We start from the raw sequence: 24797 nt of genomic DNA on the forward strand, positions 1-24797 counted from the left end.
ATTTTTCATCCTGTATGTTCCCGAGTCAGAATTATCGAAGAGAGAACATTAGTTTCTCTTATATTCTATCTATCTATCTATCTATCTATCGTCGAGTATGCTATCCTTCCTATTCATATATACTCAAGTACTTAGATTTAGTCGCGTATCGTTCTTGTACCTAAATAACGACAAACTACCTGACGGTGGTCGGACACGCGTTCTAGCAACCGGTAAAGCATTTTCACGCAAGGCTGAGAGGTAACCGCGAACCTTTGTCCTCGTATATATCTCTCCGTCGTCGCTATATCGACGTTTCAACGGAAATGAGAAACGCCTCACGGTATGTTGCCCGTTTTCCTCGCTTTACCGAGAATTCGTAATTACACGGCACACACGCCACTTACAAGCGTTCCTGGCCTGCACATACCGGGTGTCAGGCGGCTGTACGTTGTGAAAAAAGAAGTCGCCGCGCCGTTACGAGATTAGTCCTTAGACGGTGCGGGTCGTTTTTACTTTCGTGAGATTCACAGGTGTCCCTCGAAGGAAGCCGTCTCGCTTATTCGACTACTGTAATTGTCAGCTGTCTGTTCCGCCGCTTATTTCGCGTTCCAATTCAACTGGTTTTCTTCGAACCGACCCGTTTTTCCTCGCCACTTTTCCGTGCTACACCGTATATCACGGGAATTAAGTTTCAAACCTATTTCTGACAGAATTCAGGTTTGCCTATTTTCTTCGATCGTTTACGGTCCTAAAGCTTTTCGCACACGGGAATATCGCGGCAAGCATCTGTGTTTTGTCTGCACGACACGATTCTATTAAAACGGGTTGCAACAATCGAAAGAGCATACGGATGTAGGCAGTGTTTGATAGAACGTTAATTTTCTCGCTGCGTACGACGCCAAATTCAATTTCAGATTGCACGTCCAGACATGACGTTTCTCGACGATTTATACAGCTCCGCCGATTTATTTACCAATTAATTTTCTTCTCTTCCTCCAGTGCGAGGTGCTTTCTCACATTTTTTAACAAAAAGAAAAAGAAAGGAAAAAGGACAGAGTAAGACTAAACAGTCCATTGCCGTGAGACTCGTGCGTGTGCCCGTTCGCAAACGGTTCACCCTATCATTTAGTCGTATAATGTGCTGATAACATTATAGTTAATCTCAATTACATCATCGTCCTTCTTGGAAAAGATACACCGTGACAGATCAGAGACAAAGTTATCAACGTTTTACCTGTCAACGTGAATCATATTGCTTAATTATTTTTTGTTGAGGTTATCTGATTGAGGAACGCGTGGATGAATCTGTAAAAGAAATATATATTGAAGTAAGTGTAGGTACAGGGTTAGTGTATGCTGATCCAGATCCTTACTCTAGCAGTGTTACATTACAATAGGAGTTATTAGGGAGCACGTTGATACATTTATAACGAAGGACATTACCAAAAAATTAACCTTGGTGTGTAACTCTAGATGAAAGTTACAAGAAACAGCAATAAAAATCTACTTATAACTCTTTTGTTTCTAGACCTTGTAATCCAAAACAACATTCATATTCAAGGACGCAATAATATGATCCTCTACTTTTTTAAATATTTTGCTTCACTAAATTCTATTTTTTCCGTAACGGCGATGTCCAGATCACGGGTATACGAAAGAAAAAGATGTAAAGTTTTGCTAGAAGTAATTACTTCAACAGTTTCATACGGCGACGATGTCGCAAGAATCTTTTCTTTCGCGATTCGATAACCAACAAATAAATTTCATTCAACAGACACTTGTTGCTCTTGTCACAACTCGTGGTGCACCATAAAGAGGAGAAATATTTCGTGTAACCTCCTGTAAGAGACACGACATTTTAAAAACTTTTATTTTAGTCCGTCTCGAAATTTCCATCTTGACAGTTCGTAACTAATCGGCATCAAAGGAAGTCGTACGGTACACGTTGAAGTTCAGTTGGCCCAAGTTACTCCGTGCTTTCGCAGTTGATATCAAAGAGACCGCATAAGTCAATAGTTCATTTTTCTATAAGTGATATAATTAAATTCCTTTCAAACAGAGAGCTCCTAGTCTCTGCATTTGGAGGTTATGCGAACTTTACGAAGCCGAACACAGGCCGTTACTGAACTAATGATACACGCTAGCAAGTACTGATTCTACACGAAAAAATAAGTCGAAAGTGCGGAATAAGCCATTTTCACAATACGCATTGTTTCCAACAAAAGTGAATTAAGACTTTGTTAGAGGTGTACTAAAAATGATGCCCCGAATGAAAAAATTTTATTTCGCTTATTTATTCCATTGATTGTTTACTCACACCTTGTCGATAATTAGCCAAATTCAAGTATACTTGACAAATTTTCGAACTCGATCTTTTCGGAACCAATTCCTCGGATAAAAGAATGTCACTCTACTTTATCGACTTATTTTTTCATGAAGATCCGCCTTCTTTCGGTTTGTTCCATCAGTTCGATGACATCTGTATATTCGTTACCGAACGGTCGAAACAACGAAATCTAAAATCGATCGCAATACTGTTCCCTTCGTTCGTCGCAGAAAATGAGTTTATCTTTCTCGGTACATCGGTTTCCCATCGATTTTCAACTAATTACGTCGATTAAAGGCGCATCGCGGATTTAGGAGATCTGGGCTGGATTAGTGGAGGAAAGGCAACGAGTTAACGTAACGGATGAAACAGCGGACAAGAAAATCCGAGAATTGATCGGTTACCAACAAATTTTCAGACCGCCGCTTTCTTGCTGGAAAGTTTGCAACGTTTCTTAATCGGCCGTGGCGAGATAATGACTGATCGAAGAAAGGAGTCGCAGCTAAAAGCTCGAATATTTTCCAAGGTTAACTTCCGCCACAGCTTGTATTCGTCACACTCGTTTTGATCATTGAACTGCAGTAAATTCTTTCGATATAGAGCAAGGAAATAAACAGAGATTTTATGTTTACTCCAATTTATTTGTTAGAAGTACGAAAGAGTATTTAGAATTATCGATTAACCGGAAATCATGTCCAACAAGTTTACCACCGTATATTTCTTTAGTATATTGTTTATCAACTTCCTCAGCATCTTACTCAGGTATTGCGATATTAGATCTTGATTCTCCTCGAGGAAATTGGGGGCCTCCTCAGTGATGGTTTCGCTTATATTCTCGGACATATCATCGTTGACGTATAATTCGGAGATATTACACTGGAAATATTTTAAAATTAGCCATTCGGACTTTCAGGATCACCGAAGCACTAGTTGTTACAGGATCATATATAAACTGAGGATTTTTATGCATTTATGTGGTATTTAAGAACGTATTTGTTGTAATTTTTATATATAAGGCAAATCCCTCTTTAGGTTCTGTGTCTATAGTTGCGTCCATAAGAACATCGATTTACATCAAAATCGGCACTGTAATCATATACAACACTTACGTCGAATTCCCTTACTTTGACCCGCAATTTCAGGTTTGATACGTACAGCCTCCCTTCCTTTATCTCTAATTGCAGGTCCGCCTTCACTTTAAGTCCCTCAATGCGGAGGCTGAAGTTAGAAAAAATGCAGTTGCCTTTTTAATCGGCGGTCAGGAGTAGTTTACACAATTTATAAACTGAAGAAATCTCCGAGCGTTGCTGGTCCGTTTCGGCAATACTGTTTTACTAGCGTTAGGAAACTGTAAAACCGACTGCGAGTGTGTTCTCGACGGATCATAAATGTGTTTTCGAAAGGTGGTGCGCTTCCAAGCTGTACCGATTTATTAAAAGATGCGTTTATTTGTGTAGTAAAAAGGTATTCGTTTTCTAAAAATATCTAAACGTTTTACAGAGATCGAAGATAAAGCGCGAATCGAGTGTTATAAATCTACGCGCTTCTGCATGCTAGCTAAGCTATTATATTCATTGTATAAAACGTGTATAAAAGGAAATAATTGAAAGAAACTTACGCGAGGTCTCCATATCCCTCCACATCTTCATCGAGGAATGTACCTGTCACATCGTAGCCAGTCTCAATTTTAATTTCGTGGAACAGAAGATTTACTTTGCCTTTAAAATCAGCCATCGTGAAATCAGCCCGCTTTACTGTATAGTTAGACAAACCATCTATGCGTAAATTCTCTAGATATCCTTCTGCTCTGTTTGAAGAAGACGAAGGCCGATGTCGGTTAATGTCATTTGATTCTCTTTCCGTAATTAATACACGAAACATATGCGTACGAGAACAATGTCCGTATCTTCCAATCTATATCCAGGTGCTCCATCACTAATGGTTCAAGAACCGGAATACCAAGATTTTCATCTCCTTCTTCCATCATCTCCTTAAATTTCTCGAGAAATCCATTAAGTTGTCCCGACTGAAACATAGTGCTCGTTCCGGCTACTTAATGAGCAGAAACGATTTATTTTCTATAAATCGAACTCATCTTTGATTAAATCAAAGCCGCAAAGCAAAAACTATTCTACTTACAGAACATGTTGCCCAACATGACTGCGTAACAGATAATAAAACCGAAACAAGATCACAACTAGAAAGTAGACAATTAAAACCGAAGTATTTTGGATTTACGTAGATGTTAAATGTTTTTTTGTGCTAATATGAAGTATAGTCTTCCGATAATCGAGATAATATTTAGCTTTGATAAATTACACGATATTACCTGACAATATGTTATAATAAATTGATCCTCAATACATCGCTCCTTATATATGAGTCAGTTTCGTACTCGTGTTTTATGTCTCTTATTTCATGTATTAATATCTTATCTGCACGATATACAATCGGCCCACGTGATTAATAAAAAAATAATTAAAAGATAAAGAAGCAACAATGCTAATTCCCTTGGTCGTTCTTTATTACAGGGGGTGATAATTCGGCAGTCGTGATTCAAGAAACTCAATTCTACAGCTGTGCCACGGTCGCGTGTCAGCGTCCGTTATTTCTCCCTAAAAAGGTATAGCTGGTTTTCTACTATATGCGTTTTAGCAGTTTTCAAGACTATGTACATGCCACGCGAATATTATGCCACGTTTAAACTCGAATTTACACAAGCTTCTTCTATCCGTCGGTTTAATCCAACATTTCCATGAACGTCTCGATGCTTCGACACTTATCAAGAGATACTTATCACACCCATCACTCGGAAACAAACCGTAAATCCTATCGCGTACTATTTCTTGGAAGACGAAAGATAATGAACATCAAAACCTAGGAGAACTGTCGTAGCATAATTTATGTTCATCAAGTAATATTCAATGTAATATACAAACGATACACCCACTCTGAAGGTCGACGGCTAACTGTCATCCCATTGCTTTGATAACTTCCAGTAAAGCACGGATCACGAGTTTAAAACGAGTCGCCTGTTGCCATGCGCCCTTCGGTTGCTTCCGGTTCTCCTCGGCCATCTTCGACGAGACACTGATTGTGCTACGATTTCGTGAAACTGCCCGTTGTGTTTCTCCCAAAAAGGTATAGCCGATTCTTTTTCTTTTTCATATGCGATTCGGTAGTTATCCAAGCTACGCACATGCCACGCAAATGTTATGACTCGTTTAATCGAGATATATCCGTAGGAATTAGAGGACGCTTTTCTCTGATGCAATCGATAAATCGATACATCTCTTACAAAATTCTCGTTTCAGGATCAATTTGACATAATGTCCATTAGATTTATTCTCACGTTGTCAATCTATTTAGCCGAAGCAGATATGCCGACGATTAAATTAGAAGGAAAATTACGAATCCGTAAATTATCGAACGCTTTCCCAAGGTAAGAGAAAAAAACGTACTTAACATCACGCTATCTTCTTCTTGTTATTCGTGACGACAAAATTTCTGAAAGAAAACGTGTGGTAAACTAGGTGGGCACGTTTGAGCGAGACTCTTGCGTTATTGACATTGCTTTTACTCGACACTCAAAAGTAAACGGTTTGAATAGCGAGTGGATGTGTACGCACTTAACGTACGCGTATAAATAAGTAACCAAAGAATGTCCGTATTTTTGTATGTAATGCAATAAAATATTTGGCAAATCGGTACGAGTTTACGGCACTCCTTCTACTCCCTCTACGTCCCTCTACTCGACCGTTCAGAGGGCGCTCCAACAGATATTTGATTACGAAAGAAGTTAGAATAGAATATAAGTTTCCACGAATATGATAAACTGTAAATAAATGTATTTAACAATGTCGCGAACAGATAATTTGTGCGGATAAGATTCTCTTGAAAGCAACTGGCACGTGCGATATTGCTCAACGAATTCCTGCATATTAATCATCGCATGCGTGCATGCCATATTAACTTCTATAAGTTACTTCCAATACTTTTACATCGATGTGATATTTAAGATAATGAAAGCTCGGTTCGATCTTAGAAAATTATGATCCATACTTATATATTTATCTATTTATAGGATAAACACTCTGGCAGAAAATAAACGTGAATGTATGTACATATTTGTACAAAAAAGGGAAGGAAAGGAAGAGAGAGTTAGACATAAACATTTAAGCGTAAGCTAAGAATGACTATAAATAATTATAATATATGTACTAATGCAATCTTAAGAATGCTAGGGTTTGACCAAATATGTACGTTCTGGTGGACAGATTTGGTGTAGATAGACACTCACTCCGTGCAAAATTATTTAAAAATGTTAGAATATCCATAAGTAATGTTTTGTGTGTAAAAAATGTTACTTCTGAAATATCTTAAAGGTAAATACATTTAAAGAAAATAATTGGACGATCGCGGGACAAGATATAAAACCTTCGGTTATTTTACTTGTAAACAAGATATCAGACATTATTCTTCTATCGCTCAATGTCTGAAGATTTTAATTATTAATAACTTCTCCATAGGTGTGAGAATCGAATAGCATAGGATGACCACTACGTTTGGCAGCGAGTTACACAGTTTCGAACGTTTCAATTTGTTACTACGTTGCTTATCGTCTACGATTTGGTAGCAACGGGTACAACGTTCTTCGTACGCTCACTCGTGTACACGCGGCTGCCGCTGACTTGCATTCTGCGAATTCGAGTATGCGGTCAGTCGTTTCGTGTCGTGTGGCAACGATTATGCCGGATGATCGTAGCCAGACCCGCAGCATTTACGCGCGTACAACCACGACACATGGGAAAAACTTTTATGCGTGCCGACGATGAACGTAATCTAGCAAAACATAATTCGTTCATGCGACGCCATGTCTCAAGGAGAATACCCATCGACCAGATTGTAGGTCATAGACATCGAACGTTACGTGCCTCTTAACAAGTTACAAATCAGGAGTGCTACTACGTAGCTGGTATTTTCCGTGTTGTCCACCTAATATATCGATATGATCGCGACCACAAGCTAGAAACTTCAAAGGATTTCGTTTGTAAATATGGGTATATAAGGACTCCTTTAATTATACGGCTACAGAACGGTTTTCGTAGTCATTTTGTAAAATTTGTCAAGAATCAACCCCTCTTAAACAGAGTTCAAAGAACAGTCATGTTATCAATTAGAGTTCCGAGATCACGGTGTACGTAACGAAATTAATCTCCCCTCAATTAATGGTGTTAAAGCGCATCCAAGCGTAGAGACAGTACGAGTTTCCTGATTAAGACGACGATACGCATTCTGAGAAGAGACATCGAAAAAGCCGAGAAAGGCTATATGACCGGTAGTCTTTATTGAAATCTTGTGCAATTAAAACAATACAACATACGCTGTGTGTAATCGACGTTAACTCGCGTAAGGTCATAGTACCCAATCATGATGTTATTGGTTCTATTTTACATCCTGTAGGTTCCCGAGTCAGAATTGTCGGAGAGAGAACATTCGTTTCTCCTATATTCTATCTATCGGCGAGTATGATATCCTCCCTATTCATATATACTCAAGTACTTAGATTTAGTCGCGTATCGTTCTTGTATCTAAATAACGACAAACTACCTAGCGGTGGTCGGACACGCGTTCTAACAACCGGTAAAGCATTTTCACGCAAGGCAGAGAGGCAACCGCGAACCTTTGTCCTCGTATATATCTATCTGCCGCGACTATATTGACGTTTCAACGGAAATGAGAAACTCCTCACGGTATGTTACCCGTTTTCCTCGCTTTACGGAGAATTCGTAATTACACGGCACACACGCCACTTACAAGCGTTCCTGGCCTGCACATACCGGGTGTCAGGCGGCTGTACGTTGTGAAAAAGAAGTCGCCGCGCCGTTACGAGATTAGTCCTTAGACGGCGCGGGTCGTTTTTACTTTCGTGAGATTCACAGGTGTACCTCGAAGGAAGCCGTCTCGCTTATTCGACTACTGTAATTGTCAGCTGTCTGCTCCGCCGCTTGTTTCGCGTTCCAATTCAACTGGTTTTCTTCGAACCGACCCGTTTTTCCTCGCCACTTTTCCGTGCTACACCGTGTATCACGGGAATTAAGTTTCAAACCTATTTCTGGCAGAATTCAGGTTCGCCTATTTTCTTCGTTCGTTTACGGTTTCAAAGCTTTTCCCTCGCGGGAATAACGCGGCAAGCATCTTTGTTTTGTCTGCACGACACGACTCTATTAAAACGGGTTGCAACAATCGAAAGAGCACATGGATGTAGGCATTGTTTGATAGAACGTTTATTTTCTCACTGCGTACGAGGCCAAATTCAATTTCAGATTGCACGTCCAGACATGACGTTTCTCGACGATTTATACAGCTCCGCCGATTTATTTATCAATTAATTTTCTTCTCTTCCTCCGGTGCGAAGTGTTTCCTCTCATTTTTTAACAAAAAGGAAAAAAAAAGAAAATCGACGGAGTAGGACTAAACGGTTCGTTGCCGTGAGAATCGTGCGTGTGCCCGTTCGCAAACGATTCACCCTATTATTTAGTCGTATAAGGCGCTGATAACGTTATAGTTAATCTCAATTACATCATCGACCTTCTGGGAAAAGATACACCGTGACAGATCAGAGACAAAGTTATCAACGTTTTACCTGTCAACGTGAATCATATTGCTTAATTATTTTTTGTTGAGGTTATCTGATTGAGGAACGCGTGGATGAATCTGTAAAAGAAATATATATTGAAGTAAGTGTAGGTACAGGGTTAGTGTATGCTGATCCAGATCCTTACTCTAGCAGTGTTACATTACAATAGGAGTTATTAGGGAGCACGTTGATACATTTATAACGAAGGACATTACCAAAAAATTAACCTTGGTGTGTAACTCTAGATGAAAGTTACAAGAAACAGCAATAAAAATCTACTTATAACTCTTTTGTTTCTAGACCTTGTAATCCAAAACAACATTCATATTCAAGGACGCAACAATATGGTCCTCTACTTTTTTAAATATTTTGCTTCACTAAATTCTATTTTTTCCGTAACGGCGATGTCCAGATCACGGGTATACGAAAGAAAAAGATGTAAAGTTTTGCTAGAAGTAATTACTTCAACAGTTTCATACGGCGACAATGTCGACCATTATAATCCGCAAGAATCTTTTCTTTCGCGATTCGATAACCAACGAATAAATTTCATTCAACAGACACTTGTTGCTCTTGTCACAACTCGTGGTGCACCATAAAGAGGAGAAATATTTCGTGTAACCTCCTGTAAGAGTCACGACATTTTAAAAACTTTTATTTTAGTCTGTCTCGAAATTTCCACCTTGACAGTTCGTAACTAATCGGCATCAAAGGAAGTCGTACGGTACACGTTGAAGTTCAGTTGGCCCAAGTTACTCCGTGCTTTCGCAGTTGATATCAAAGAGACCGCATAAGTCAATAGTTCATTTTTCTATAAGTGATATAATTAAATTCCTTTCAAACGGAAAGCTCCTAGTCTCTGCATTTGGAGGTTATGCGAACTTTACGAAGCCGAACACAGGCCGTTACTGAACTAATGATACACGCTAGCAGGTACTAATTCTACACGAAAAAATAAGTCGAAAGTGCGGAATAAGCCATTTTCACAATACGCATTGTTTCCAACAAAAGTGAATTAAGACTTTGTTAGAGGTGTACTAAAAGTGATGCCCCGAATGAAAAAATTTTATTTCGCTTATTTATTCCATTGATTGTTTACTCACACCTTGTCGATAATTAGCCAAATTCAAGTATACTTGACAAATTTTCGAACTCGATCTTTTCGGAACCAAATCCTCGGATAAAAGAATGTCACTCTACTTTATCGACTTATTTTTTCATGAAGATCCGCCTTCTTTCGGTTTGTTCCATCAGTTCGATGACATCTGTATATTCGTTACCGAACGGTCGAAACAACGAAATCTAAAATCGATCGCAATACTGTTCCCTTCGTTCGTCGCAGAAAATGAGTTTATCTTTCTCGGTACATCGGTTTCCCATCGATTTTCAACTAATTACGTCGATTAAAGGCGCATCGCGGATTTAGGAGATCTGGGCTGGATTAGTGGAGGAAAGGCAACGAGTTAACGTAACGGATGAAACAGCGGACAAGAAAATCCGAGAATTGATCGGTTACCAACAAATTTTCAGACCGCCGCTTTCTTGCTGGAAAGTTTGCAACGTTTCTTAATCGACCGTGGCGAGATAATGACTGATCGAAGAAAGGAGTCGCAGCTAAAAGCTCGAATATTTTCCAAGGTTAACTTCCGCCACAGCTTGTATTCGACACACTCCTTTTTATGGCTGAACTGAAGTGAATTGCTTCGACATAAATCAAGGAAATGAATAGAGGTTTATGTTTACTCCAATTTATTTGCTAGATGTAGGGAAATATATTTAGAATTATCGATTAATGGCCAATTATGTCCAACAAGTCCTTCAGCGTATACTGTTTCAGAATGTTGTTCATCACATTTGTAGCAACCTTACTCACGTATTGCGATATTCTATTTTGATACTTCTCGAGTAAATCTGGTACCATCTTTGTGATGGATCTGCTTATAACTCTGGACAAATTTTCGTCGTCGTATAATCCGGTGATAACGCACTGTAAACATTTCAAAGTTAGCCATTCGGGCTTTCAGGAGCACCGAAGCACTGGTTGTTGCAGGATTATATGTAAACTGTGGATTTTTATGCATTTATGCGATATTTTATAATACAAACATGTATAAGAATGTATAAAATATCTAACTTGTTATAGTTTTTAAAGATAAGACAGATCTCTATTCAAGTTCTGTTTTTATAGTTGCGCCTATAACGATATCAATTTGCATAAAAATCCGCACTATAATCATATACAACACTTACGTCGAATTCCTTTACATGAGCATGGATTACGAGGTTCGAAACTTGCATTCTCTCGTTCTTTACCCCCAGTTTCAGGTCTGCCGTCACATTAAGTTGCCTAATGACGAGGCTGAAATTCGAAAAAATTCAGTTGGCTTTTCAATTGCGATTCGAAAATATCGATCAAACGTAGCTCATGCAATGTGCAAATTATAGAAATTTCTGACAGGGGGCGTTGATAGTCTGTTTCTGTAATACTGGCTTACTGACGTTAGGAAACTGCAAAACCGACTGCGAGCGTGTTCTCGACGGAACATAAATGTTTTTTCGAACTCTGGTGCGCTGCCAAGCTTTATCGTTTTATTCAAAGATGCGGTTACTTGCGTAGTAAAAAGATATTCGTTTTCTAAAAAGATCTAAACGTTTTACGCGCTTCTGCATGCTGGCTAAGCTATTATATTCATTGTATAAAACGCGTATAAAAGAAAATAATTGAGAGAAACTTACTTGAGGTTTCCACGTCCGTAGTAGGAAATTTCATCGATGAGTGTACCACTCACATTGTAGCGAGTCATAATGTTAATTTGCCTGAATAAAAGAGCTACGTTGGCTTTAAGACCAGCTATCGTGAAATCACCTTGATTTACTTGATAGTCGGATAAACCAGCTACGCGTAAGTTGTCCAGGTCTCCTTTTGCTCTGTTCGAAAAAGGGGAAAATCGATGTCGGTTGATTCTCTTTTCGTAATTAATGCACGAAACATATGCTTACGAGAACAATCCCTTTTCCTTGAGATCTATATGCTCGTGCTTGCTCATGAAAGGGTCGAGAACAGGAACACCATGTTTTGCATCTCCTTCCTTCATCGTCTTCTTAAATTCCTCGAGAAATCCTCGAAGTTGACCTGATTTGTACGCATTGTACTCTCCGGTTTCTTAATGAGGAGAAACGATTCGTCTTTTTAGTTTGGAATTCGCTTTTGATTAAATCGAAGTCGCAAAGCAAAAATATTTCACTTACGTCGCGCGTCGGCTACGTGGGGCTGGAACGTGTGATAGGTGACCAATACGATGGCTAATATCGGCACGAGAAAACGCATCTTGCTGAGGGTGAAAGAGAATACGCGGTTTACAAGTAGACAATTAAGACTGAAATATTTCGCTTTAACGCGGAATTTAAACGTTTTTTTTATGCAAATATAAAACCCCACTCCCCAAGTAGAACCAACAGTACTCGGATCATCAAGATACTCACTTGGCTTTGATAAATTACACGACCACTATCCGACTCCTCTGCATATCACGGCTAGTTAATACGTCGTTCCTTATATACAAGTCAGTATCGTACACTCGAGTTGTAAGATCTCTTATCCTATGCGCGATATCGGAATCGATCGATTCGGCTGATAAATATCTAAATAAAAAATTAAGAAACAACAATACCGATAACCCTGGTGGTTCTTTATTTAAGGAATAACAGCTCTGCTTTCGCGATTTAAGAAATTCATCGCACGATCCTGTACAATTTCGCAGACACGTCGATTGTGCAACGATAAATGTCAATTTCATTGGGCTAGCGGCGGGCACCTACGTTTATAACGTACCGTGCAATTGCAGCGCTACAAATGACCATTTAATTACGTTACATCGGTCGACTTGCGTCGTTGATCGAACTAGGAACAAGTGAGAATCGTGGAAAATATTTGGATCGTCGCGTCGAAGCGTTGCGTTCCGAGGCAGAGACCCCGCAGTTTCAGAATAGCTACGACGAAAAATTCAATTGCGCTGATCGGCTGTGCATGAAGTGATACGTGGCCAACGGTAATTATCTAAACACGAGCGGAGCGTGAATTTCCATAAATCCGAAAAGGCTATTTTAGGTGGCCATGAAATTCGCGCGGTATCGATCGTCATGGCGTAAATACTTGGTTATTGGAAGCCTGAAATCGGAGCAATGAGAACGAAGGTTAGATGCAAGGCCGAAGGTAAGCCGGCAAATAAACTCTCGATACGTAGTAAATCGTGAATGGGTAAGCTGCTAGGGAACGAAGAAAAATATCCAAAGATTTCCTTTTGACAAAGTTCCGCGCGAGTATGTGAAACGAGAGAGCAGATAGAATTTGATTGGTAGTAGTGGATTAGCGAGGCCGCCGCGGATAGATGACGATAAAGAGAAGAATGCCGTTACAAAGCCTCAACTTTTTCTTTTTTTAACATTGACCGCGCGCGATCATGTTTTTTTCCTTTCTAAATAAACCTATAAATTCATCGCCACCGTGATACTTATCGCTGTAAACAATGACATACGTAAAATGGTTTTGCCACGGACCTTGGTTCTCCATATCGAAAACGAATATCCTTCTGGCTGGTAAATATTCGAACGTTAGGCGGATACGCATCTTTCTCGGAGAGAGGTCGAAACACGCAGGAGCAAAGAGTAGAGGAGAAAAAGAGAATCCGAGAGGAGTATAGGGAAAACGCGCGTGTGCGAGTGGCGGTGGTAGAGCTCGTGTCGGAGTATTTGGCGTGGATATGAAGAAAGTAATGAAAACAGGATAAAGGTGAAAGGGAAGAGGCAAGGGAGCAATAAGAAGAAGAAGAAAAGGAAAAGGATGGAACGCCGACGAAGACGACAACAACGACGATGATGATGCGAGAAAAAGGAAAAGAAAGAGGGAGTGAATAAACGGAGGAAAAGGGGTGTTAGAGGGAAGCGGCTGGGGGTTGAACACAAGAGAGGGAACCGAGTGGTGTACCGCCAGCCGAATGGGGTGAGAGTGGGGTAAAGCCGAGAGGGGATGCTAGACCAGTTCACCCTTACTTGCCACGGCTCGACTCGTCAGTGCGGCCTGAACGGTTAACCGGCCTACTTGTTCGCGTGGTTCTTTCGATTCCTTTCATTCTTGCAATTTACGTCGTCGAAATCGTCGTCATCGTCGTCGTCGTCGCCGCCGCCGCCGCCGCCGTCGTCGTCGCCGTCGTCGTTGTCGTCGTCGTCGTCGTCGTTGTCGTTGTCGTCGTCGTCGTCGTCGCCGTCGTCGTTGCCGTCGTTTCTCAGCTCTTCGCCATCGACCACGAACCATCAAGTTTTAGCGACTGTTCGCTCGCGGAACACACGTGAGTTGTAATAAGCGAGGTACAGTTTGGTTCGTCGTTAATTCGTGTTGTCGGTGTTCAATTTGACCTTCCGATTCGAGTTGGAAAATTTGCCGTCGATGAAGAGTCACGTAAGATAACGAAAATAATCGAAGAAAGGGAAGAGAAAGGTAAAATAGCGAGCAAGGTCGAGAGAATTTGAGCGAGAAAAAGAGGCGGCCAATAAACGGAGAGCTCAGCCGAAGCAGCAGCAGCAGCAGCAGCACGCACGTTTCGGCTAAAACCTCGTATTCCGCTTGTCGCCGCTGTTCTCGTCGTGGTGCTTGTTGCCGAGCTGGACGCAAGGGCAGAAGAAGCAGGGACGGTGCTTGTTCTCTTAGAAATTCGTAAGTTTACCTTTGTAGTTTTCCCGTGAAGGAATTCGCTTCGTTGCGATCGTTCCGCGATCGGCTATCGCGCAATTTACCGCACTCGATTCGCCAGATTTGAACACAGTCGGCACCGAAGGTCAATGATTTTTTGTAGCGTGTCATCCTATCGGAAGTCCAAGAGTATCGAACGAAAATCGGTAGAAAATTGTATCAGTCCTGCCGGCGGGATTTTTCCACCGACCATTTCCCTGTAGAAAGGCTCGCTGGATAGCCGAGATAAGCAACCGATGATACGATAACTCGTGTACAGCCGCTTGTACTCGAAAAAGATCGATTTTCAGCGGCTGGGCGACGCGAGCAATCCTTGTTTTCTCTTTTCGCGTTTTCTCGTCTCAAAGAATCCTGGTCCCTCGTTTTATTCTCCGTTTCTTGGAATCTCACCTACGTTGCACGTTTCACGAGGATTAATGTAATATGCGATGCACAGCGAACGTATCCCTTCTCGCGGTTGTTGCGCATCGAAACGAACGCTTTTTCTCGTAGCGTTTCGCTTCAAGGACTGATAAGAGATGATTTCTCGCGATAGCGAATGGCGTTTTACGATCGTGCGCCTTGCTCAAGTAAAAAGGGACCGATAAGAAAGATCGTCGAGCAATTGTTTTGCAATACGAACGCGTTTGAAAGAGTTCAAAGGCTCCAACAAAGTTATCCTCCATCCATAGACGATTCGCGTTCTTCCAGCAGCTCTATGATTCTCGAGATTCCTTTGTGCTGTTCCACGGCCGATGATTTTCAGCTAAAAGTGGCATTCTTTTGCGCGGAAGTAAGCAGGAACCTTTTTAATTAAGGACAACAACTGTCGAGGCAGCTGCGATCTCGAAACAACGGTTGGTCGGAACGACGAAGTCGTGCAAACAGCAAACATCGGTCGTATAGGAGAAACATGGATCGATCGTACGAACGAGTAGGGGCCTTGATCGACGATCCGCGTAAATCGATGCGCGTATTCCCGTTTGCAGCATTTTTTACAAAAATCGCGCTGTTGCCTGCCAGAGCTGTTAGCTTGGCAAAAGAACGAGATCGATTTTAAACGAAGATTGCTCCGCAATAGTTGTATTAGTCCGCGTGAGTTACGACGACGAAGCTACCGGATCAACGATAAGATCAACAAACGGATATCAGGGTATATATGGGACGGATTAACGTCGGCTAGAGGTTTGCCAGGTTTGGTGATAAATTTCGATAGGCTTAAGCTCGCTGGATGCACACAAGATCGAAGATGGGATTTTCGTGTTCGAGGTCAACTGGTAAATCTACGGCGAAGGTCGCCACTTCTTCGTTCGATCTCTACTTGTACTTCCACTTTGATCGCGATTTTATCGCTCCGATCTTACAATTACGATCTTCGACTTTGTATCGAAATCTCGTCTCGCGATGACTGCATCGCGTTTCATAGTTGGGGCAAGGGATCGTGCTCGTCTTTATTCGTTTCGCGGATCTTTTGTTCGCAGATTTTCCTAAAGGCCGGATTTTAATATTCCACGCACTTTTCACGGGTATCGCGATACGGAAGGCTGAGAGAAAAAGGCGAGAAATGGGACGGCAGGAGAAGACGTTGAATCGAGAACACGGTGAATTGAAACCAGTGGATAATGCAGCTCGTTGAAAACATTCAAATACAAAATTTATCGATCGCACGCGGCTTGTAAAAGGTCTGTCCTTTATCGTTAAACGCGTTACGCAAGACCTGTACTCGCTAAATAACATATCCGCGAACGTATCGTTTGTAATCGTTCGACATACATTTGCCCTGTCGTACACAGAAAAATCCGATGGAATCGAGCAAATCGAGCCGAATCATGCGCAAGATTGCGATCGATAAAAACAAACGATCGTGCATGTTGATCGTCCGTGTAACGACGTGATCGTAATATCTGCTTATCTTTGACAGGTGAAAGATGTTTTGAAGAAATATACTCGATACAATATTTTCTCAAATCTATTTACTCGTTCGTTAGATAAGAATATATAAAAATAATACACCGTGTTGACCTAGCTGGTAACTGAATGATATTTCATCGCGATGATTCTAGATCATCGTTTCAGCGTACGACTCGACACGACGCTCGAGCAGCGCGGATCAAAAGGAGAATCGAATTTCGAAGAGCCGCGATTCTCATTAGCTCTTTTGTTTTCTTTTCGTATTTCTCCCGCGACCATTTGTCATTCGGCTTTTCCCGCGCACACGCTTTGAAACGCGATGCTGTATGGTTTCACGCGCGTCGCCACCCATAATATATTTAGCGCTCTCAGGGAGTGCAGCACACTCTCATGGTCGTCGAGGGCGTTAAAAAAACAATGACAAGGTTATACACGTGACAAAAAGAAAATTGACGTGTGCTTGGTGCGCGTGGAAGCTCGTTTTTCCGTGGCTTGGCGCGCCGAAGCTTTGTCGGATCAAGGGTCGTGTCAAAAGCTCTGCAAAGAGAGAGTCGGTACGCGTGTGTGTATGTTTCTGTGTACCTGACAAAGAAAGAAAGGGAGTAAAGAGAGAAAATAGGGGGGAATTGGGGGTGGGAGGTGGGCGGGAAAAGGGGAGGAAGAGAAAGAAGTGGCAGTAGACGGTAGAGCGACGGCGTAAAGTAAACGTTGGACACACACGGCTGGCCTTTGCTTTCGTTTGAACTCACAATCAGTACCGACTAAAAATAGGAACCGTGACCTAACTACGCTCGATTCCACAATTATGCATTTCCTCCCGTTGTCCGACTATTTTTCACTGCTCGCGACCGAATCAATGTGCCGTTAATACAGCGTCTGTGTGTCGCGACGACGTCGATCGAGAACCCGTCTATACGTACTATATACGCGTCGCTGAAAGTGAGATGAAATTCAGATGGATCGAGGCAAACAGGGTCGAGTCAATATTTTTTCCTTTCTCCAACTTTTCTTTCTCCGACCATCACTTGGGCGCCGTTCTTCTTTCAGCGATTCCTCCGAGACTCTACCTGTTCCGTGAAAAATAAACGATCGTGAAAACTACGAATCTCACCGTGGATAGCTTCGGCTGGTTGTCGGTTAGCTGAACGAGAAAATTCATAGTCGAATACTAGGAATATCGTTAAACGTAAAGCCGGTCGTATATCACGCATGTCGTATATTCTATGTGAATCGAGTAAAATTCACTTGGTTTGCATAAACGCCTGGGAGCTTGCGATTCCGTAATACGCTGCTATAGTTGCGAAGTCACGTTTTCGCGCTAATTAACTCTTAACGATTTCAGTTAATCTTCGCAGAGTTTTCGATGACCCTCTCGTTTTCCGAGCTTCCCAGTTAAAATAAACCAGAGCCTGGAAACTTGTCTTGGCAACTATTATACTACCGTACGTTTCTCCTGCATACGTTTACCGTAAACACAAAACGTGGTCAAAATGAAAAATTCGAGTTTCGTTAGAATCAGCCGTTTTGAGTAAAACAGCTGTTCGCTCTCGACGATAACGACAAATCGTTTCGGCTTAGGCCCGGGAATTCTAACTCGGACGGCATATTTCACGTTATCGAAAGATTCGATCGTGGTTTAATCCGACGACAGAATAGGACAGAAATAAACGAGTCTTGGAAATTGAATAATAGTCCGATCGTCGATGTCCCCTAAAAAAAGAAGTACATCTCGATATCGATAAGTGTCGAGATCAACGGTCTGATAAGGACGTTGGCCTTTATTCGCACGAGACCGTAATCGCGGCGAATCTGCGCGCGTCCGCAATTCCCAACAACAAAGGCACGCTGCTGCCTCAACTTTGCTTGCCCGTTATTCTGCTTCTTTTCTACCAAATCAACCCTTTCCACGCTGTTTGTAGTAAACGCTGCTGAAAACGTGAAAAATGTAAGGGAAAGAGAAAAGGAAGGGAAAATTTAAATCACAATAGATACGTCGTTTTGTTATACGATGCGACGAAAGAAAAGGCAGATCTAAACGAAAGAAATCGATCGTACGATGGAACGTAAAAATATTCTTTAAGCAATTTATCGAAGGAAATGAGAAAAAAAGTTGTTATCGTTACCCAAGTAAGCGTAATATTAGAAATTGCTGGAGGATATTAAAGGCTCGCCTTACTTTAAAGGAAAGCAACTACTATTGCAACCAACCGTCGTCGCACCTGCAGCTAACCCTCGAGGCTCTATCATGCCGCCACATTCTCTTTAGATCCTTATCTAACCAGGTTAATCTATCCTTCCCTATCCCCTACGACTTACCAGTTTACCTTCCACCGCCACCCATCTACGGTCCCTTTTCTAGGGCTTTGTGTCAGCTGACACGTAACTGTTTATACCATTTCGGCTGGCACATCGCGTGACGAGACTCGTTGCCAGATTGCCATTCTGCTAGATTAAACTAAATCATTTTCTATCTGTAATATTTGTTATACTATATTCGTTATTCGAATACTGCAACGTTTTCCATATGGCGACAGAACGCGAATACTTTTCAAATAATTTTCATCGGTAATTTTACTTACCTCGGTGGCGTTCGTTTACCTTTCTGAAGAAATCTAGACTAGTTGCTCGTAGGTGGAACAAAAGGGAAATAAACGTAAAAAGAGCGTGCGCAATAACGTCCGAACTGCTTCGTTCGAACAGAGACGAAACTTCCTTTCCCGTAATTTCCTCGCGTTTTCTCTTCCTTTGTTATCTCACTGTCCCGTTCACCGACAACCTTTCATCCTGTCGACCACTCTATCTTCTCTGACGTTCCCTTTCTACTTGTGATATACCTTTCGAGAACGATGGCCAGAGAGATGCGATGGACTTTAATTCCATCCAACTCGAAAGCAATCAACGACTTTGATTCGTTAATGATCGCATGAAATGACGGTATCAACGACGTTTGCCCTAGTATCTCCGAAAGACTCATTCAACGTGGCGACGTAGTGCTGGCACTGCTAGTGTAAGTACATAGTGGCGCGTAGTAGAAGGTGAAGATACAGAGTCAGCCGGCAAGTAGAACATAGACCTCCGTGGCGCGGCAGTTAACGCGAAACTTGGCCTGCCAGATTTTCCTCCATTTGTTATACCGCTATCCGTTACGCTCATTGTGTCAGCTTTCGCGATAGATTCTTATCTAATCGGGTCAATCTGCCTTCCATTAGACCCCCCGCAGCCTGATTTTTTATTCATGACTTAAACGTCACGTGACTTCCTTAACCGGCAAGGACTCGAAATTACACTCTGGCTAGATGAGTTTTTTGGCACGATAAAACGTTTTACACCTGGCCTGAAAAACAGCTTGTACGAAGGAGAGAAAGAAAGAGAGAGAGAGAGAGAGAAACTCCGTTCGTTCGTAAAATCGATATCAACGAATCGTCTACGTCAACGCGAATCATCGATTTACAAGGACGCTCTCGAGACTCGAAATTTACTAACGATTGTAATTATCAGCGTCTCGATTTTGTTACGTGCATCGCGACAGGATTTGACGGAACGCGACGGATGCTCGTGTAAGGGAACGAAAAAAAAGAAAGGACAGGTGCATCCGGCTACGAACGATTTTTCTTTGCACCGGAGCTGCATTGCGGCTGCAGCAGTTTCCGACGCATTGCCACCGTGAACTGGCGTCGAAAGGCTGCATCGAACTCGATGAGGCCAAATGTCCGAACCAACCGGATGCTCGATATTACGCGTAAAAATTCAGTAGAGCAATTCCAAGCGAAGTAAACGAATCGAACTGTACTCGTTACGCGTCGTTCCTCCTGTACATTAACATTCGACGATGAATGTTACGAGACGAATCGCGCGAATACTTGGAACGAAAGAGGAGACACGGGCCACGGGGTAGCAGTTTTCGCCAGTTCCAATGCGAAGTAATCGCGTGGACGCGTTATCGGGGAAGTAGAGAAACGCCGTTGTTGTCGATTGTTTGGAAAGTCGACGTTATTGCCCGAGTATTCGCAGTTGTAAGTGTTCATCTGCGGCAAACAGAAAATATTTTTCAGGCATGTTAACGTCGCAAGCACCGACTCCGAGAGCTTTTAAGAAGCGAAAAGCTCTCGGGAAAAGAAGAAGAGGAGACCGGCCCCGCTCGCGTTTCTTTGAGCCTGGCGATTAACACTCGACTTATCCGAGTCGCGGTATTCCAATAGCTTTTCAATCTGTAGAGCGGCTCGAGCTTTCCGCTAGGCGCTTTCACGTCGCAAAGGACCACGATGCAAGCTCGCAACAGTTTATTTCGAACGAAAATCATCGATATCGTGCCTAGACTCGCCTCGGTTCCACTGCAAGGGAGGAGGAATCGTCGCTTTAAACGTTCCGCGTTATCGAAATCTGCAGAGTTGCTGCGTTGCGCGGACTGTGACGCGCTGGATCGCAAACGTCGATCGAAAAGAAAACAAAAGGAGACGGTAAGAAGCGAACGAAAGGCTAATTCGATGTCGAACGAATATACGGGTCTCGGTGTCTGGTTCAGGCTGGCACTTTGCTTCACTGCCAGCGTTCCATTGCGGCTCGCGTGAACTTGCCGTCTACGTTATCGCATAAAAGTTTTGCTGTACATATTAACGAGTACGAGACCCTAAAGTTTCTCGATCGTGCATCCTAAGATCAATGCGTTTCTTTCGCATATATTTTTAATTTTCTCGCGTTAAGATTCGCTGATCGAATGATCCTTTGCGCCATGACAAGAAACTCAGATCGAATAATACAAAGAATGCGTCTCAACGCCTCGTACGTCCGTGTTCAGACCGCAACTGTTTCCATCGACTTTATTTGTTCAAACCGCGGCAGAACACAAGCGCATCGTTACATGTAAATAAATTATTTCGATCAAAGGTCACAAACGCGATTCACTTTGCGAGGAATGGGGTCTATCCGACGACGACGAAGTTTCACCGTCGAGCGTACGCTAGTGCACAGCGTGCTGTGAAAACTATTTACGACTTGTGCAAGTTGGTTTCCAAACAGTTAGGCAAGAAGATTATCGCGTCAGTTGCGTTTCCGCCATACGATTTCGAAGGTATTCGGAATTTTTCACGAAGATAAAGTCGAAGAACGATATTCCGAAACACCTTTACGTTTGCATCTGCTTTTTGACGCGGTGCATCGTCGAAACTCTCTTCTTGGCATCGACGTTATCACCGTAGCTTCCATACACTTTCGATGCGCAAACATTTAGTCTCCATTTAGGGAAAGTGCTAGCGTGCTTGTCGTACATGCACTTGCACGCGATACGATCGCACGGAGACGATCTAGTTTCGAGCGTGGCATATCACGATGAAAGACAAAGGAAAAGAAGGGATCAAAGGTTTCCCTCGAGAAGAAATCGGAGGTCGCTCGGGTCGCGTTGCTTAAAGCGATTTATCGTCCTTTGTAAAATATCGATCGATGCTCTCCGTTCGGTGATAATGTTTAGTCGAATGGCTAGAAAATAGGCAAAATCGTTGGCACTGTTCGAAGCCTAAATACGAAGCTGCCTTTCACGTAATCACATCGATACAGGTGAGTCGATGGATCTTTTTTTCGTTTGATATGCTAGTAAATAAATTGATTCGCGAACATCGGAGTTGCGTCGTTTCAACGGAAGGACAGCAGAAAGACTATCGGGTTATCCGACGATCGCGCGTCCGTGTAGCGTTTTTTGCGACTTCCTGTCGATATCGGCTCACGATCCGTTTGTTCCGTTTTACCCTGCAGGTCGCGACAACGTCGAACGAAACTCGATAGGACTTTCCGTCGGTGAGGATGTAGACACCCTCCTCATTATTATTTTAATATATGCCAGAGGAACCTCGAGCCGCGACAGTAACGAGCCGTGAAACGGTGTCGCGGTTTAAGAAGGGCAGACCTTTCGTTTTAACGACTTTCTAAAGACAGGCTTCGGAGCACAGGTTGGGTTAATATTTGGCTCGGTCGCAGCAACCGGGTCAAGGATCACCGAGCTTCGCCATCGAAATCCTGATCCTTCGATGTCACGTCCTGCGTTCGAATTTTTCCTTCTTCTTTCTACGTTCGAACCCTGTAGCCTATCTTCCAACGTAATCGTGATTTTCGTCGTATATCCTTCGTTGAACTCGGTCTCATCCGTTCTCAGCGTCAATTGTCTTCTCTGAAATTGAACGTTATAACTCATCCACGTCCAGGAGAGAAACGACGTCACCGAGATAATCGCGTCGCTTCTCGGCTGCTCGGCCAACCGTGTTTGCGAGCGTATATTTGCACGTGCTCCTCCATCCTTATGTGCACATTGTACAGGCGTGCATATACACGTTTGGTAGGTCTGTATATGTTTGGTCCATGTGCCTTTGTACACGCGCCAACCCATAAACGTGCGCGCACACGATGCAACTCTGCAGAGTTGTACCGTGTTACGAACGTAGCTTGTACTGCAGATACGTTGCGGTTCTGGCCTCTACTTACCCGCTCGCCGCGCCGGCCGAACGTGATACATTGTTCCTGCCAAATTCATGCAACGACCGAAAATTTCCTCGGCATTGTCAGGGAAACAACAGAGTCCTGGCCTCAGGCCGTCCGATTATTCCTACACGTGACGCGGGATGCTCGACTGGCACGTTTCTTTGCATCCTGCCCGAACTCCCTTCTCCTGCATCGCTCCACTTTCGTTTAATCGCTCGAAATCAAGATGAAATACCGCTACTCTGTCGGAATTTTTTCTCTCGAATAACCTTGCCGTGTATTGTTCCCGTGCATTTCTTTTGTTCTCCTTCGTTCGACGATTGCTTAAGTTACCTCGCTGTTCTTCCTCTTCCAGCTTTCCCCACTGCTCGATGGATCGTCGGTTGATTCGAAACCTACGGTTTCTTCGCGCACGAACGCAAAAAGTTTACCGCCTGTCTATTCGATCATCCTTTCGATGCTCGAATCATTGCAAACGTGTTCGTCGTATTTGCATCGGCAGCGGATCACAAAACGTTGCAGATAAAACGAGGAGAAGATAATTGGTTGTTTTGACCGCGGGATATTCCCTCAGCTGCGAGTCGCATACTTGTTACGCGTAAAATACGCGTAGCTAAAGATACTTGGAAATTCCACCATCGAATTTTATTCGTTTAATTTCGAGAAACCTATATTTCCTCGTTGAACGATCTTATAAATGAAAAGAAAGATTCATTTCTCGCTGGAAACTTTGATTTCTAGATGCACCTGACGAGTCCGCTGACGAACGAGGATGTCTGTTCCTTGTACGCGGTGAAACTCGGCTGAAAGTTTCGCCGCGATACCGATGAACGACTTTCTCGAAGTATCCAGGCTATTTACAAAGCGACTTACAAACTAAAATCGATGCAAGCAATCTCGTGGACAAAACCTCGGTCCCTTGTCCGACTTTAGCCGTGCCGTGGGAAAATTAGCAGGATGCAAAGTAGACAACAAAAGGATGAATACCCTGGACGAAACAGGCAATAGCGACGGATTTTCAAGACAGCAACGAGTCGACGTAAATGCGGTAGTTGGTCGCGGGTTTTATCGCGGTCGATTTTCTCATTACGTGGTGCACGTGGTTCGTCATCGGGCGGCTTACACCGTTTGAAAATTCGCTGACAAATTCATATCCGTTTCGCGCGGCAGTACAAACCATGTTGGCGAACGAAGACGCGACACCGTTTCCATTCTGCGGCTGTAAATCGAGACGAGTCGAGGGATTAAAATGACAGAAAACGTCAGAGAGCGTAGAGAATGCAGCTGGTAGACGCTCGGTTCCGCTAATAAAACTTTCTGCTGAATGTGAATGAATGGATTTCGGAGTACTCGTTTCATCCGTCTGTTCAGCCACCCTCTCGTTATGATATCTTTCTTCGTCGTTCCACTTTCGATAATGCACCGACTTGCCATTTTTCTCTTTTGTTCGCCGCCAGACCTGTTTCGCTTCGATCGTTCTCGCTCCACTTTGATTCCGTGTTTTTCGCTTTTCGCTAATCAAACTCACACCCATCGGTAGTTCCGCCTCTCGCTCGATTAGTTAATGTTGTCAATTATCGTTTTCCGATGGGACGATCGCAAGCCGATTTTCCAGCGTTCTTCTATTTTAGATCGAATTCCAGATGTTAATTTCGCGGGTATTCGAAGCGCGTTAATCCCAATCGCTTTACGGGATTAAGCTTGGAATACAAGCGAGTGGCAAGACAGTAATACGCCTTTGCTGTGAT

At 42.7% G+C, this 24797-nt stretch overlaps 3 protein-coding genes and 1 long non-coding RNA gene across 5 annotated transcripts in view; 2 read left to right on the forward strand and 2 right to left on the reverse strand.

Annotated features, from left to right (window-relative positions):
* Nucleotides 1-2934: 2934 nt before the first annotated feature.
* LOC117237368 lies at nt 2935-5284 on the reverse strand. Of its 2 annotated transcripts, none has more exons than XM_033501265.1 (5): nt 4448-5284; nt 4198-4357; nt 3927-4115; nt 3418-3526; nt 2935-3184 (listed from the first exon to the last, which is right to left on the reverse strand). In XM_033501265.1, the coding sequence occupies exons 1-5, from the start codon at nt 4464-4466 to the stop codon at nt 2987-2989; spliced, it is 675 nt and encodes a 224-aa protein (XP_033357156.1). In that variant the 5' UTR covers nt 4467-5284; the 3' UTR covers nt 2935-2986. The 2 variants fall into 2 exon arrangements, with proteins under 2 accessions (XP_033357156.1, XP_033357155.1); XM_033501264.1 differs by having other exon boundaries at nt 4198-4360.
* A 104-nt stretch (nt 5285-5388) lies between these two features.
* On the forward strand, nt 5389-6040 carry LOC117237369. Its single transcript, XR_004493993.1, has 3 exons — nt 5389-5449; nt 5623-5750; nt 5842-6040. It is a non-coding gene; the product is annotated as an uncharacterized LOC117237369 (long non-coding RNA).
* Nucleotides 6041-10680: 4640 nt separating this feature from the next.
* LOC117237352 lies at nt 10681-12495 on the reverse strand. Its single transcript, XM_033501199.1, has 6 exons — nt 12432-12495; nt 12198-12280; nt 11949-12111; nt 11685-11876; nt 11199-11307; nt 10681-10935 (listed from the first exon to the last, which is right to left on the reverse strand). Exons 2-6 carry the CDS (start codon nt 12274-12276, stop codon nt 10738-10740), a joined length of 741 nt encoding a protein of 246 aa, XP_033357090.1. The 5' UTR covers nt 12277-12280; nt 12432-12495; the 3' UTR covers nt 10681-10737.
* A 1994-nt stretch (nt 12496-14489) lies between these two features.
* Nucleotides 14490-24797, forward strand: part of LOC117237303 (acetylcholinesterase-like) — a 34519-nt gene continuing 24211 nt past the window's right edge. Inside the window, exon 1 of the mRNA XM_033501103.1 lies at nt 14490-14658. The gene's annotated coding sequence lies outside the window, so the exon portion shown is untranslated. The remainder of the gene's footprint in view (nt 14659-24797) is intronic.

The sequence above is a fragment of the Bombus vosnesenskii genome, unplaced genomic scaffold, assembly GCF_011952255.1.
Source record: "Bombus vosnesenskii isolate JDL3184/JDL3185 unplaced genomic scaffold, Bvos_JDL3184-5_v1.1 scf7180000013370, whole genome shotgun sequence".
Taxonomy (NCBI): domain Eukaryota; kingdom Metazoa; phylum Arthropoda; class Insecta; order Hymenoptera; family Apidae; genus Bombus; species Bombus vosnesenskii.

Bases quoted from the DNA above. Each gene is read 5' to 3' on its own strand.
- LOC117237352 (XM_033501199.1), bottom strand. From the start codon at position 12,276: ATGCGTTTTCTCGTGCCGATATTAGCCATCGTATTGGTCACCTATCAC. The intron at 12,112-12,197 runs GTAAGTGAAATA...CTCCTCATTAAG, and splicing joins CCACGTAGCCGACGCGCGAC to AAACCGGAGAGTACAATGCG. The intron at 11,308-11,684 runs GTAAGTTTCTCT...TTCGAATTTCAG, and splicing joins TACGGACGTGGAAACCTCAA to CCTCGTCATTAGGCAACTTA.
- LOC117237368 (XM_033501264.1), bottom strand. The intron at 4,116-4,197 runs GTACGCATATGT...TTCTTCAAACAG, and splicing joins AAGATACGGACATTGTTCTC to AGCAGAAGGATATCTAGAGA. The intron at 3,185-3,417 runs GTAAGTGTTGTA...AAATATTTCCAG, and splicing joins TCAAAGTAAGGGAATTCGAC to TGTAATATCTCCGAATTATA.